The sequence below is a fragment of the Phlebotomus papatasi genome, chromosome 1 (assembly GCF_024763615.1).
Source record: "Phlebotomus papatasi isolate M1 chromosome 1, Ppap_2.1, whole genome shotgun sequence".
In the NCBI taxonomy this organism is placed as follows: domain Eukaryota; kingdom Metazoa; phylum Arthropoda; class Insecta; order Diptera; family Psychodidae; genus Phlebotomus; species Phlebotomus papatasi.
The window spans coordinates 50,514,485-50,531,184 of NC_077222.1; the positions used below are offsets into that span (position 1 = coordinate 50,514,485).

Sequence of the window (16,700 nt, forward strand, 5' to 3'; positions counted from 1 at the left end):
CGATGAAAACAATTAATTCCCCAAGTGCTTGGAAAAAAATATTTTCACAAGATTTTTTTTTAGGATACATCGTTTGTGCTCTTTTTTTTAATTTCTCTCTATCAACTATTGTGAAGTTATCATGCTGTGAATGAATTTCTTTTTTTATTTCTTTTAGACTCTTTCTACATTTCCTCATTCAGTTTTGCCCTCATTTGAAAATTGTACAAGAAAGAAGTGTCAATTTACATACAATTCTACTTAATGATTTTTATTACGCAATTCAAAAAAAGACAGTCTTTAGTCTTTGTGAGTTTACAAGAATAATTAATCTATAGTGTTTTTGTTTTATTCTTTCTTGTCGCAATGAGATGAATTTCGTACCTAATAAATTGAATATTTCAATAGCAACATAGTATTGAACAGAATCACATTGTGCCATCTACTACGGAATCCTAATATTGATGATAAGATTTGGATTTTTTTTTCTGTTCGAAAGGTATATTCGAAAAGTATTCATGAATATTAGGCCTTAAGACTTTATGTTAAAAATTCGATTCTGTACAAGAACCTGGAGAAAAACGTAATAAAATTGAAATACTCTTCAGGAGTTTCCTGAACATGTAACTCAATTTTAATCAATGATTTTTTATAGGAAATTTACTGCTTTACAAAATTTCTAAAGATTATTTTCTACCATTTCGAAATAAAAACCGGTTTTCGAGATATTTTCGAAAAGATAATACTAAGGAGATTCTCGAAAAAAGCAAGGAATAATTTTGGCATTATAGTATTCGTGTAAGAAAAATTATTTATTGAGAAAGTTCAATATTTTTTTTTTTATTATTTTCCTTTCTCGAATCCTTTAAAACTTTGAACTTTTATAGAGGTTCTTACCAATTAAAGAAATATAGGTAATTGACATATTTTGACAAGAAATTTAATCATCTGCAAATTTTCTCGCAGACCTTTTCTCTAGCTTAACGCGAAATGTTCTTTTTAAGTCATTTTTTTTCAAAAGTTGTTTTTGATAAGAAAAATCTCATTACGGGTTGAGAAAGGCAAAAAAAGATTTCAATCACAAAGTAGATTGAGTGATCGCTTTTTGTAAAAAAAAAGGAATCAAGAAAAAAATTCTTTCAAATATCTTTAAATTCTAAAAGTACTCGGTAATGTTTATATTTTGGAACACAACTTGGTTAAAATTGATATCTCCTGTAAGGAAAATTATTTATTGAGAAAGTTCAATATTTTTTTTCTTTATTTTCCTTTCTCGAATCCATTAAAACTTTGAACTCTTACCGTGCTATCACACTAGAATTTTTTTCAATTTGTAAATTCAATTTAATTTTCAGATGAATTGTACCTATGCGTTATTTTTCATTAAAAAATCATTTGAATTGAAAGATTTTCGCTCAGTTATTGATATAAACTAATACTTGGCCCACCAAAACATGTTTAAACATGCAAAAATAACATAAATGTGGTTGCTCAATTAAATTTGAATTTAGTAAATTAAAATGCTAAAATTGCTCATTAATTTCAATTTTATTGCAGTTAAACAAGTGGCCTATTGAATCAAATTGTTTTTATTAAATTTATTTACTCGTAATTAATTATTATTTTTGGCCAAAAAAATAAGTACAGTGATTAGTGATAAACTTGTACGCGAGTGAAGCTTAAGTATCGGGAGTAATTTGCTGAGTTCCTCCAAAGCAATTCGAAGGAAATTGTTGCGTCAAGAAATTGCAGTTGGGAGTCTCTTCATGAGCCCCCTTGGCTGCAACCCTTTCTTCTGGCTTTGGAGATACTTTTGCATAACAGATAAGTGACTTATAAGGCATTTTAAGTACTATTACACATTTTCCGGAGTCACTCACAATCAAAAATCTCGAGGAACTATTTAAAAATGAGCAAATTTCTTGCAAAATGTGTCCTGGCTGTGAGAATTTTCAAGTAAATTCTAGAAATCTTATAATGCTCAATTGGCTCAATTGAATTTAAAATTAAATTGTTAGAATCCTTGTGTGATAACACCGTTATAGACAGAGGGGTGACATTAGCTCTGAAAAAGGCGACCAGTTTTAGTGTAAATTTTTCCCTGTTTTCGTATACATTTCATGAGATATCTCCAAAAGTAAGTAGCCTGCCAATTTGGGATTTTCGGTCGCCCATTCCATATTAAATTGGCTTTTAGATTGTATTTGTATTTTTTGCTAATTAATTCCACAATGACAGAAAACACCGTATAAACTCCAAAGTTTTTTCGGTTCGCTAGAAACATATGGGAAACATAGGACACGTCATGCCCTTGGCCAAGCTATTCTGAATTTTTCGTTTTGTTACTTTTTGCCCCAGGTTCTTTAATTATATTTGTAAAACTCATCCAAAATTATACTTAAAATATCAATCTCAACGAACTTTTTTGAAGAGCGATACGTTCTATCTGAGAATTGATTTTTTACCGTTTCTTTTTTTTCATATTTCTTGAATATGAAAATTTTTTAAACTTTTCGAAATACCTTTCGAAGCCAATTTCAATTCCTCTGTTTCTTTTAATCACTCTAAAAGAAAGGTTATGTTAATTTTTTCACTTATCTATCATCACTGGATCCGTGGCGATGACTTCCTCAGCACTAAATACTCTACCCCACGCATCACACGATTTATTAAGTATCCCTATAATCCGCTATATACACACATTCGTAATTTAGGCTCCACTGAGAAATCGCAACGGGTCTCAAGATGCACTGAACGGGGTATTTTTGGGAGCACTTTCCCTGCGTCCACTTCGGCCCCAACCGCTCCTTGTAGACGTCTGTGTGTGCTGACTGTAGCCGGAATCGCTGCCAAAGCTCGAATCTCGTCCAAAGAGGTTAGGTGGGGCAGCTCCGGTTGATGCACCATCGAGAGGTGGTTGACAAGAAGCTGTTCCAGCAGCATTGCGGAAGGTCGTGAACTCGGGCAGGATATAAGGGTAAGGATGGGTGCGATCGTGCGCCAGGTAGGGATCGTACAGGAGGCCATCGTGGAAGACGGGTTCGGCATATCCGTAGCCCGGATCGGGGATCACATGGCCACTCGGAGCTGGAGCTATAATACGTCTCCGGTCGAGTGACCGTGGATTGGTTCGAGCTCTAGCAGCAGACGGATGGTGATGAGTGAGGAAATTTCGCGGACATGGCTGATTACCCCGTTCCCGGAAGATTGTGGCCACGGGTTGAGTGGAGAGCTGTCGGTTGATTTGATTCCGTCGTTCAACCTCGTTGTCCTCACCCTCGGTACTTATTGTCGACGACGCAGCAAAGCAGTTCATTGTATTGCTCCTGGAGCTTCTGGCTGGTGGTGGGTGATTGACTTCTGCTGGGGTATTGTAGGGCAGAGTCATCAGGTGACTCCTCTGCCCATAAATTGTCGGTAGGACCATGTCAGATGCATAGTCCTGCTCAGACGATGTATTCAATTCGTCTGCACTGAAATTGGGCAACTTCCCATTTCGCGTGCTATGCACCTTACGACCCCTAAATAAACTCCCTGGACTGGCCATCATCCCGCGACTCCCTGTACTCCTTACACTGGCATTCGTTGCTGGTGGCGAGAGGAGGGTATTCCTCTCATTTGTGCTCCTCTCACCATTTCCACTGGCACTTCCACTACCACTACTCGTAGGCCCTGTTGTTCCACTGGGTGTTCCGCGCTCCTGATAGATTGTGGCCACTGTGGAGGTGTCTGGGGATGTCTTGTGGAAAGACCTCTCTCCAGGCAGACTAAGCTCATCCTCCGCAAAGTCATCGTCTGAGTGAACGGGTGGCTCTGACTCGCCGTCGGATTCTCTTGGTGGGCCTAACTCTTCATAGACGTTGTCGTGGGAACGATAAGGGTCTGGACCGGGGGATGAACAGACGAAGAGTGGCGGGGAGCGCGTCATGGGGTAGCCACTTGGGAAGTGTATCGATTTTGGGTGAAGCATCTGTAAGAGGGATAAAAAAAATGAGACATTTCAGTGACGTGTGCAATTTAGATAGTGCTCAAGAATTAAATTATTTCATGTTTTTCACTTCAGATGACTTAGAAGCACTTTAGCGATTTCAAGGGGCTTTAAGTCACTCTTTTCGAGGACTCTGTACATTGAGTCAGTCATACACATTAAGAAACTTATAATTATCCTTTAAAAAGCTTATAGAGAGAATTTTAGATGTAGATGCAGGAAGAAAATTATTGAGGTTTTCATAAGTGTAGGGGAAGGTTTTGAAGGTTCGTATTAAAAAAGGGGTCCAAGATTTAAGATTTTTTACTGAATGCCACATACACCGAATCAATTATATCACTATATCAAAAAAATCTCTTACTTATTGGGTTCATAATTCTGCCTCATAAAATTCTTGGAAGTCGTTGGATTTTCCTCTACAGGAAAATGAAAATGTAGCGGCATTTTTTACGAAGGTGCCCTGGTTAACTTCGTACCACTTTTTCCCACCTCTGTAGGCCTCATTTTCCCCGAAAACATTACACCGGACACAAGAATTTGGGCATCACTACTTAGATGGACCTTTCATCTACTTCCTTTCGCCATTTGTAGAAGGTATCACGCATTTAAAATCAATTTTAAGCCATTTTTCTAACACATGTTTTTTGACACTCGGAAAACCATTTTTCCCTGCATTCTGACAGTCACTTAAGAGCTTGGTTAGGTATGATTATCTCATAATCGCACCTAATGTAATCCTAAGATTTTCTCTAATTACCTCCAATTGGTCTAACAGAACATATTTCGGACATAACTGATTTCGAAAATAGCCAGTCACCAATTTAAAGTGAAATGTGGGAAGTTTCACTTTAAAGCAAGGAAAATTGAATGAAAAATACTTAAAATACATCGAAGTGGCAATTAAAGAATCACATCTACCATAAGCAGTCTAGTTTCACACTGCAAAAATCAGAAAGTAGTAATCACACTTATTGTAATCCTTGTTTTTTCTCTAAAGTCTCGAATCTGTCTTACACAACATTTTTTGAACATCAGTGATTCTTAGAATTACCAGTGATTAATTTAAAGTAAAATGTGAAAAATTCCGCTTGAAAACTAAGCAAATTGGATGAAAAATTCTCAAAACGCACCACATGGGCAATGAAAGAATCACAGAAAGAAGTGAAATAAAAACATCTGATTAAGTCTCATTTTGATGGGGAAGTGCGTGTTTTCCTTCGAGATTTTAGTGAAAATTGTTTAATATCCCAATTTTCTTGTGAATTTATTCACTGGAATCTCTGATGAGTCAAATATCCCGAGCGGCGTGCACAGTGTGACCTAAAACAGTGAGGAATTCTCAAATTCGGTGGTCAGTAATTTTGACAGATGTTTTTACGAAGCTGCAAAATTCAATTTTCCTGAGCTGCAAGGATGGTAATTTTACTGAATTTTCCTCCACCCACAAAAACGACCCCCTTCAAGCAAAAGATTTTCATGGTAAATATTAACCCTAATAAACCCTCTATAACTTGGAATAGTTTCTTTTTCGAAAAGACACTTGCAGTGTGCAAAAATGCATGAAATATTACACATCAGAATTACGATTTTAGGCCCATTTTTGATTTTTGCCTTTTGGACCCAGGAAAAAAGGCCTAGGCTTCCAAGTTTGTCAGAAAATGTGAGATGTAGGACTAGCTTTTAGATTATATGTCTATGAATGAAATTCATTTAGTAACTTGGAAAAAAATCAACTTTTACGAAGCTGCAACATTACGAAGGTGCAAAACCTTCCCCTAATACTTTCATAGAGTATTAAATTTTTATTTTTTAAGAAGTAAATAAAAAAATTATTATAAGGTAATTTTGGAATTATTTGTGTTTGTAATGTTTTTCCAATGAATATTGTACAAAAAAAAATATCGTAAAATTGTTCGTGAATGTTTGTGAATTCCTTTTGGGGACGAACGAAATGCTCGTAAATCGTATAACCCACAAACAAGTTCGTAAAGGTTTGTACTTTTTTCACAAACATTGTTCATAAGATGATCATTTGACGAACATCTTATGTACTTTTACAAACGTTTATTCGTAAATGTTCGTAAACAAAAAAAATGTTCGCAATATTTTGTCAATTATTCGTATTTTTTGTTTGTCTGACGAACATTTTCCGAACATTTACTAACAAATGACAAAATTTTGCGACCATTTTTTGCGTGTTTACGAACATTCACGAATGTTTGTGAAAGACAAAAATGCTCGTCATATGATCATGTTACGAATAATGTTTGTGAAAAAAGTACAAATTTTTACGAACTTGTTTGTGGGTTATACGATTCACAGGCATTTCGTAACTCCCCCATAGGAACTCACAAACATTTACGAACATTTTCACAATTTTTTTCTGTGTACGAAATGCTCGTAAATCGTATAATCCACAAACAAGTTCGTTAAAGTTTGTAATTTTTTCAATTGCTTTTTTTGTAAATTTGTTTATGAATGTTCGTAATCACACAAAAAATGTTCGTAAATTTTTGTCATTTATTTGTAATTTTTTGCCAGACAAAATATATACGAACAAATGTTTGCTGAAGTATAAAGTTTGTGAAAACAATGTTTGTGAAAAGAGTACAAATTTTTACGAACTTGTTTCTGGGTTATACGATTTACGAGCATTTTGTAACTCCCCAAAAGGAGTTTACAAACATTCATGAACAATTTTACGATCTATTTTTTCTGTGTATTGTAGATCATGGTAAATTAAGTCCTATTATTTTGTTGAATTGTCCAATTTTATTAGAGATAAATATTTGCTTATTTCGGAAACCAGGGATATAAAATATATTTTGAAATTTGTTTTTATACACAATGTCAAAGTAAATAGCAATTAAATTCGTAAGGTTTTAAGTACACTGAATGTTCTAATTTAATTTCAAAAATGTTGTGCAGTTGTGCGGTAAACAGAAATTAATTTAGTATCTTTAGAAAATCTCACAATAATATGCGAACAATTAGAATATTTTTAAGAGATCTTTTTAGGAATTCTTGAATATGAATAGCTTTGTGTAATTATGCTCATAAGCTTATTAACATAAGACTGACACAAAAGAATTAACAAAATGTGAAGTTTGGAAACTGAACAGCCCCTTGTGATTCGCGCATTGGATAAATTCTTGATTCTCTCGGGAGAGTGTCAAAGGAATATGTCACACTGAAGAAAATGTAGTGATGCTAGAGGAAATGTAGCTTGGTATTTTTCAAAATGTCTGCAGAAAGTGTGCTTATCTCTGACGAAGAAGGAAAATAACAATCTCATTGATTGCTATCTTCAAAGTAATGCAAATACTCTTGAAAGTTTTTCCATGAATTTCCGGATCTGTTTTCTTTTTTTTTTTGCTCTATTCACCCGATTCTCATTTTCTCTCAGTCAGAAAAATATGCCCAAAAGAATTTTCATCGTAGTGAAAATCTTGCTACTTTCATAATCTTCAGGGAATTCTTTTCCTCTTTTTTTTCTTGCCTTCATCTGACACTCACCACCTCGGGGGTAAAATGAATAAAAAAGAAGATGATAGAGGAGAAAAAAGATGAAAAATAAGAGAACTTTTGAGACAAATAGCAAAAGAATATCTTATAGAATTTCCTCTAAATTGAGTCCTTTGACTTTATTGTTCAAAAGGAAAATCCCACTTTTTTTTTTATTCATAGGAATATAAATATACTTTTTGTTGTTGTTTCTTGTTGCCGGTTGAAGAAAATGAACTCTGGTCAGGATAGAAGTGCAATTCTTTCAAATTCTTTGATAACGAAATTTTCTCTGATTCTCAAGTGGATGATGGTGGAAGTTGAAGGAAATGTAGAGGAAAAGTTTGCAATTTATACACACACACACACACAAGTGTAAGGGGATAAGAAAAAATGCTGTTGAAAAAAATGTGAAGAAAAGGAGAAAATACTTGAAGGAATTGAACTTTGTTCTGAGGAAAGCACATAATAAAAAGTAACTCTTAGTTTATGTGGAATTTCCGGAAAGGTGGAATTGAGGTGCGAAAAAGTGCAATTCGCCCCCAAACAATTGTTTCCACAGTTGAAGATTTTTCCAACAATAAAATATATAGAGATTCTCCACATTTTTCCCATGGGAAAAATTGTTCCTTCTTGCAATTGCCTAAAGGTATAAGTGGAAATTACAACATTTTTCTCTTTTGTCCCTTTTTTTCTGCCTCTCAACCCCGTGAAACTCCAGGACTTGGGAATGCAACTCCCTCAGAAACTTGAATTTTCACTAAAGCATTACTTATATTGTATGGAAAAATATATGGTGAAAAGTTGAGCGGATAATAATTTCCGAATGGTTGAAACAAGAATGTATGACTGAAGAAGTGGAATGAATAAACTTAAGTAGAAATTCTTTTTCTACCACCCCCCTACATCCCTAAACCTTGGCAAAAATATCTTGAGCTTTTCTTCTAGAACTGCATTGTACAACCATCCCTGAAGACTTCGTCATTATTATTAAAATCACTATGATGTGAAAAAGTTTCAAATAACCCCATTCAATGAGCAGAAAACGCAAAAGATTTAATAAAGCTGTGGGGGCTTATTCTGTGGGTGATGAAGTGAAAAATCTTCTTACATACAATAGAGTTCTTTCTTAGAAAATCATCCACACAAATATATTACTGCTAAGTGGTTGCACTCGTAATATATGGGAAGGAAACATGATTTATAAAACCACTGCACTTTATACTAACGGATTGGAACATAAATTGTGAAAAATCTCCATTTATGCCATCGAACAGGATCTTGAATCCTAAACAAAGTTACTCTCTTATATTTTATCACAGATAATCCAAAAAAATCAAACAGCATTACGAAAAATTCAAAACAATTTTGAATCAGACTGGGTTAACTACTGTCGAATAAGTCGCACACTGAAAATTTAAATAACATTTCTCGGTTAAGAGGCAAAATTTAATCAGTTAGGGAGAATCTAAACGGAGGGATTTTATTTCGAAATCGCCATTTTGACACAAAAGTCCCCCACTGAGCTTTAGACCGGTGCATTTTTGCGTATCTTTTGGCGCTTAAAATCTCCCTCTTCGGAAGCTCCATTTGTTTATGTTCAAATATTTTGACATTTCAAGCGATTTTAAATAATTTCTTTTTGTTTTTCAAGAGATGTTTCTCTCATGAACTATTTTCAAAGTTATCAAAAGTCGAAAATCATGTGAAAAAGGGACACGATATCGATCACTCTTCTGAATGTATCGTTTAATCTTTATTAGAATATGGTCGAATTGTCAAATAGACATCCTTAAATAGAAATGCAGAAATAGTCGAAATAGTTAAATAGAATAAAGTTGATATATAAAAAAATAAAAACTTAGGATATTTTCTTAATATAGCAACAATATTGGCATCAAATCCTGCGGTAGGATGGTTTTGATATAGAGGATGGGTGCCCCACATGCTCTTCCTCATAAAGTGTTCGTCCCAAGGCATAAATATTAACTTTACCACTCTTTAACAAATTCTTTGATTGTAAAATACTGTGTGATTGACGTTTGAAACGTTTCGATATAAAATAGAAAGTCTTCCAAACTATCTATTTTAGTTAGAGCACACTTGGAGAATTTATAACAGAGGCTGGAGAAAATTTATCTCAGGAATGAACCACTAAGGGAGATTTCCCGAGACTCACCGGTGCATAGCACAGTGGGGTGCATTTTGAAATCCCCCCGTATAGAAGACGCCTTAGAGTTGAAAATTTAGATAATAAAAAGCTAATATTTTGCAACTGTATGGCGCTCACAGTGAAAACAATCACCTCACCGTAGTTACAATAGTGAAATGGGGATCTCAGTGGCGCAATAGGCAAGACCGTTGGCATTTGGGCGGTGAGATCTCTAACTCGACTCTCACAGCTGTGAGTTCGTTTTCCGCCCGGTGCAAAGATCTGAATGTTCAGAAAAATACATTTTCACTGTGATAAAACGTAATAAAATGCACCGCCTCTGCCCAAAAACCTTTAGGAGCACTGAAGAAGAATTCACTACGGGGAAGGCGCTCCTGCGCGATCTACGATCAGCAGATTCTTCTAACACGAGGCACATTGTAATGACTACATTGTAATACCAAATAAAGTGTCTCGATAGATTAATAATAATAATAATAGTACAATACGTTTCACGAGTCGTATTCACCTAAACGTAAGGCTACATCCCCGAAAGGATGCCATGTAATTCAAGGCAAAATACCGTCCAGACGGTTATGGCAAGTTCTTCAACTCGGCCGATAGAATTATGATATTCTAACAGTTCTAACAGAAGCGCATGAAAAGCAAAGTGTTAGAAGTGCCCTAAAAATATTACTACGGGAAACTAGGGTAGTAATATACATGAGGGGTAGTTGCAAACTTTGCAAACACTGATTTTAATTTCGACGAGTAATAAACCGGTTCATAACTCATTGAAAATGGCTCAAGCTTGTTAGAAATTCCAAGACCTTTCTGACCAGCTCAAACACGATACCATTAAGTTGAGTAATGCACTTTTTAAAGTCTTCTTATACTCTGAACCTGAAAAACAATTAATAGGAATGATTCAACGATATTTTTGTAAAAATGAAAAAAAAACGCACGACGCGTTTTCGAACGATCCTAAAAAACATGGTTTTGGAGGGCAATGTGAAGAGTAGTAGGAGATGGAGGGCAATGTGAATGGTCGAAGGGTCGACATATGAGGGGATTCCCCGAAGGGTCCAAGTCTCTATCTCTATCCGTTTGGGCTCTAGATGTGGTATCAGCCGGACGGACAGTCGGACAGACGGATAAACAGTTTAACGTAAAAAAAAATCGAAATTTCAGATCACTTATAATCGAGGGATTATATAGAGGAACGGTGGCAGCCAAAATCCCGAAAGCCAAAATCCCGAACGCCAAAATCCCGAAAAGGCCAAAATCCCGAAAGCCAAAATCCCGAAAGCCATAATCCCGAATGTTCAAAATCCTGAAAGGGGTGAAATTATATGGAGGAAAATGTTTAGAATAATTTCCCAAGACACAGAAGATTTCCCTTTGCCTCCAGAAGCTATGAAGCTTCTGGAGAGAACCAGAAGAAGCTCGAGTAGCTATGACACTTTTAAGAATTCGGGATTTTGGCTTTCGGGATTTTGACGTTCGGGATTTTGGCTTTCGGGATTTTGACCGGGACCCGTTATTATAATGGGTCAAATTCATTGAGAATATATTGAAAAAAATTAGTTGTCCGAAGCTTGAGTCATCCGAAGGTACCATGCTTTCCCTTAGTGCTCTCCCTATGGAGTACGAGCAGTAAAATTACGAGACGCTTCTACTTGTAATAATAATATCGTATTTTTCTTTCTAAAAATTATTTTATAATCCAATTTTCAAATTTTTCGAAAGCTTGAAACTGAAAATCTGGATGTGGATTTGTAAAATGTGAAGTGTCATTAGTTATACCCTGATATCACACTTTTTCATTAAAATTTTAATGCAATTTATATTAATTTTCTCTAATTTAAATTTAAATGTGTTATTGGTGTTTTGAATCAATTAAAGATTAGAGTATAAATTCATTAATAAAAACGTTGATATGACCCAAAAATTGGTTTAAATTGCATTAATGCATAAATATGTTTTTAGACTAAAAATTTAATGAGAGTTGCAGTTTCAAAATCATTTTTTATTATTATAAATTTTTGGGACAAAAACAAATGTTTTTCATCTAGAGTTAGTCTTTTCCTGTGGTTTAAATTCAGATGTATTAAGTTTTATCTGAACAATTTAAAATAATAAAAAAAATACCACCAAATTACTCCGTGTCACACATGACGCAGAACTTACCAAAAGTACTAAATCCTTCTTCCGAATTACATACAAAAAATCACACAATTGTTCTATTCTCGCGAATACAGCTTCCTAGAATCCAAATGAAAATGGACGCGATAATTCTAAATGTTAGCAATGCTGCTAAAGTTCCGAAACACCATGAGTTCTTTTCTAAGATGCTCAAGCACTGAGATATCATGCCAAGTCGGAAGTTGATTTGTGACAAGACGACGAAAGTGCATTACTCACTTTATAGTGTCCGGGAATTACTTCTCATGGAGAATCTTGATTCTGCTCTATCTTGCACTGCTTAGACGACAACTTCCGCGGGGGTGAATTTTAACACATATATGCGAAGATTTAAAGTTTCCGCAATTGAATGGCACGAGGAGGAATGGCAAATGGGGATTATAAACATAAACATTCCCATCCACTTCATGGATGCATATTCAAACAAAATGGAGCACAATAATCACAGCAATAATAAAAGTCCACTCGAGTGACAATGCAGCAACAAAATCGCTGCATTTGAATTTTCCAAATCCGACAGGCGTGAATTGTGCAGATGAAATGAGTGCAGAAATTTTCGCGCCTCTCGAGAGTCCTTCACAACAGAACACAATAATGGTCTTTTAGGAATAATCCCTCTGCCGACAGATAACATCGTAAACACTACACATAGTGTACCATAGTTAAAAGTTTTGGTTTTAATACAGCAAAAAAGTGTTCCTAATTTGTCTTGTCATTCTTCCCTCCTCTCGAGTATATTCTGCAGAGATGACGATAAGGCCTGGGTTAAAAGTACAGAGGGAAATCCTTTAAGAGGAAGTTGTTGGTGAAGATGGGACAAAAGTTGCTAGTCTTACGAGGATTATTTTTGAAGAATCTAACTTGTGTGGCACAATGCGAGTGAATACTTCAACTGTGTGCAACTATTAAGGCAGGTGTCAGTGAGGTAGTGGCAAATTGCAAAGTCAGGTTTATCTGTCTGGCCACTTCTCTATTTGGCGAACATGTCCAGTTCCCAACTGCTGGAGCATAGTTTTGATGTGGTCCCTTTCTGTTCGACGAGTCTGGTCAAAGCCATACTCGTGGTGTTTAGTCATCCCACCCAAAACCTCCAACATGGATGAAACTCTCTGTGTATGCACAAGAGACTCTGTGTATTTTGCATCTCTTTGACCAGTAAAGTCCCCAAACTCCCAAATCCTCTGTTATGAGTCTTTGCCGAACAGGGTGCCTTAATTTCAATACAAGACGAAGGTGAAAAATCTCAGCAAATTGCTCTGGTTAGTCAAAGTATAATAAGCAGAATAAGGTATAAGGCCGAATAAAAAGTACTTCGATGAATGCTTGATTTGGCGAATTGATGGGACGAACCTAACAATTGGTAGCGATTATTAAACAAAGCTCAAGGGAGTTAATTTAAAAAGAATCTTAATTTGGATTTTGATATTTCCTCAACAAGGAGAGAAAGAGGTTCATGAAAATGAAGAAAAGGAAGAACAAAGTGAGGGAATTTTAACATTCAAAATGAGATTCCTTTCAAAATTAACCTAATATCCTAAATAGTTTCGACTATTTCATTCTTATTTCAAGAACAAGCCAAACGCCATGTGAACCGGTTAATAATTTAATTCAAAATATGTTCAAGGTATCGTAGAAACATTATAGTAAATAACTGATCAAAAATCAATATCCGGTTTATCACCGATCTATAATCAGTTGCCCCTGAACAGATCCTGTACCGGATTTGAAGTTTAAATTAATGTAAATTTGTCGCAATCGGTTGGAAAATACCGAAATACACTCTGGACAGCTCTTTCAATTTTGATATTGAAAACACGATAGATACAAAAGATATTGGCCAAAAGATACAAAAGATAAAATGTATTTAAATAAATCGATCTGCACAATCTGTAAAATAGCAGTAACTAGAGCTATATAATGTTGAAAAACTGCATAAATGAAGACGATCAGGACGAGACAATAAGTGCGGCAAAAGATCCCATGGTGGACCTAGCTATTCTCGTAATTGAGATTTCGAGCCATGAATTGTTAGTTTCTGGATTAGGTTCTTTCTATCTCAATCTCATGCCCTAGGTGAAAAATTAGTAAAGATTATTGGATGCAATTCAAATAACTTTGACATTGGCAAATTTTTGGTGACCAAAAAGATTTTAGTTAGAAACTGATCTTCGATCATGGTCTCAAGAAGACAATGAAGACATTTCCTTTGGTTTCAATGGTAATTGCGAAAAATTGATGGACCTGTGACTAAGACAATTTAAAGTTTATTGAGCAAGAACAAAAATCGATCTGTATATATTTCAAAACATGTTCAAATATAAATTTTCAAATTAAAAAAAAATTGTAAATGGTTTAAAGGAAGATAGAAAAAGTTGCAAGGCAATATTATTGATTCCAAAGTTGACTGATGAAAGAATACCCTGGAGCCCCCAAGTCTCTATCTATAGCCGTTTGATCTCTAGATCTCAAAACATACCAAATGGATAGATAAACAGCTTTCTATCACCGTTTGTAAACATTAAAATAGTAAAATCAACAGAAGGATGAATTATTGAAATTTTTAGGTATGGGAAAATCAATGAATTGCATACATCGCTCTTCCTTTAACCCTTTAAGGACGATTGAAACACCGGTGTCCCATAAAGAAAATAATTTTTCCTGACTACCTCAAATTTTTTTTTTGAAAGGAATCTACGATACTTTTTGCAAGTCTCCAACTGTTTGCTATATAGTAAATATTTAATTTTAAAAATTACAAACTTTTAAATTCTCATATTGAAAAATGATTTTAATATTTTTTTTTAAGCAAAACCGTTTTGGAAAAAGAAACTATAATAAACTATAATAAAAAGGTGAAGCTATAATAATCATACATAATATCTTCATTAAACTGTAAATTATTATTCATTGGTATTATCAGAAAAATTACTTAAATTTTTGGGCAATTTTTGTCCTTATCGCTCGTAGAGGTAAAAGAATGCATCGAAACAGAATCTTTTTGATTTTCCAATGTCAGATGTAAGACGTTTCATTGATTTTGTTTATCGGTTTAATTTTATTTTTGATTTTCGGTCCTTAAAAAGTGTCTCGTCATTAAAGGGTTAAATTTTAACAGTGCACAATTTGAGTATTGTTTAAAATATTGAGTAGTTCAGGAAAACCATGCATAAATATAATGCAGCAATTGCATGGAAAGGTTAATAAAACACATTCAATTGATATTGATGTGCATTATCGTTTCTAAATCAACTATGTATAACAGAACCCGAAAACCCGTAATGGGAAAACTTCTACCACTCTTCTAGAACCACCCCAATAAATTTGTATAATATTGTTTCAATCTGGTAAAAGGTTAGTGTGCAAAATAAGCAATAAAAATGTCGCCTACCAGATTTACAATGGACCCATTCCTTGTGTTCTTTTTGTCGCAATAGAGATAAAAAGCCGATACTATCTTCCTGGGGCAAAATCCGTGCCACTTAATTGAACCACCCTGCGTGAATTTATTGCTAAAACTAAAGCATACCGTGGGCGGTGGATGAATGTTATATGGTAGTGGGTGGTATTGCAAGTAAATACATGAATATAGGGGTATATTCCCTGGTTTTGAATTTTAATGCACCTCATATAAAGCATTTGCCATAGTATTTTTGCATACACCTCTCTTGTACACAAGACTGAGCTTTTGTTTACTATTAAATATGTCGCATGGCAGAGTGGTCATAGGGTATAGTACCATCCGGAGTGGATCCTGGACTTCTCTGTCTCTCCCGGACATATCCATGGATCAAAGCTCTTTTGTTTGATGTTCTATCCAGACATGTACAAAATACACAAACACGTGTGCGTTGTGGCAAACACACCTACATGAATCACCAAAAGGGTTTATATATATACCCCCAGTAATAGTGTTTAAGAGGTAAAAATGAAACTATAGGACTAAATCCCTAACTATAAAAATACAAATATATTTGAATTTGTGTACTTGAGTGTGGGCAGAAAAACACTTTTCCATGCAGTAGTGGCACAAAAAACACGAATACTCCGTGAGGACACTATTGAAAGCTTAAAAGCAATATCACGTAAAAGCTTCGAGCTTTAATGTATTCAATTTCAAAACAAGAGGTTGGAAAACACTATACGCTTTTTGCAAATCAGGTTGGGATTTTTTTTCATACCAACTATCTAATCTACTTCCGGAATTGCACTAGTTTTATGGTATACAAAATAATCTCCATATAATACACATATGTACACAATCGGCTGTATTGTCATAAGCTTTAATTTTAAAGCCATTTTCGATCCAGAGAACAACTTTTGCACCACATACGACATAATAGACAGAGGAAGTTACTACTAAAAATGCTATTTGACACGAGTGGAGTGATTTGAGATAGCACTTGAACTAGAAAAGTTATAGAAAAGCAGTTTGAGGTTTGTAGAGTTCCCTTACATAATGTCGAGACTTGCAAAATGTTCTAAAAATTTGTTAGGTTCTAGTAGCACTAATAGAATTTTGTAAAAATAATTATTTGTAGGTAATAATTACTAGGTTCAAGACACTTGAAAAAGTCACACTTCACGTTGATACAGTATATTGACCGGTCAATAATCAATTTAAAGAGATTCATTGATAAGCACAAAATCGTCTACACAAAAGCAACTAAAATACAATTGTATATAGGATTAAAATTATTTATAGGTTTATTACCAGTTAATATCCACTTCGAGGTAATTCAGGTTTGTTTACGATTTCAAGACTTCAAATAATCTAATCTAACCTTAATCGGTTGAGAAATGCAATTAATAGAGCAGCTTAAACTTAGATCTTGAATAAACAGAAAGCTTTGAACGGAATCAGCCAGGTTTTCG

General features: G+C 34.8%; 1 protein-coding gene across 1 annotated transcript in view; it reads right to left on the reverse strand.

The window, feature by feature from the left end:
* Nucleotides 1–319: 319 nt before the first annotated feature.
* Nucleotides 320–16,700, reverse strand: part of LOC129805635 (uncharacterized) — a 108,553-nt gene continuing 92,172 nt past the window's right edge. Inside the window, exon 5 of the mRNA XM_055853680.1 lies at nt 320–3,949. Coding sequence (XP_055709655.1) covers nt 2,720–3,949 — 1,230 coding nt within the window. The 3' untranslated portion in view covers nt 320–2,719. The remainder of the gene's footprint in view (nt 3,950–16,700) is intronic.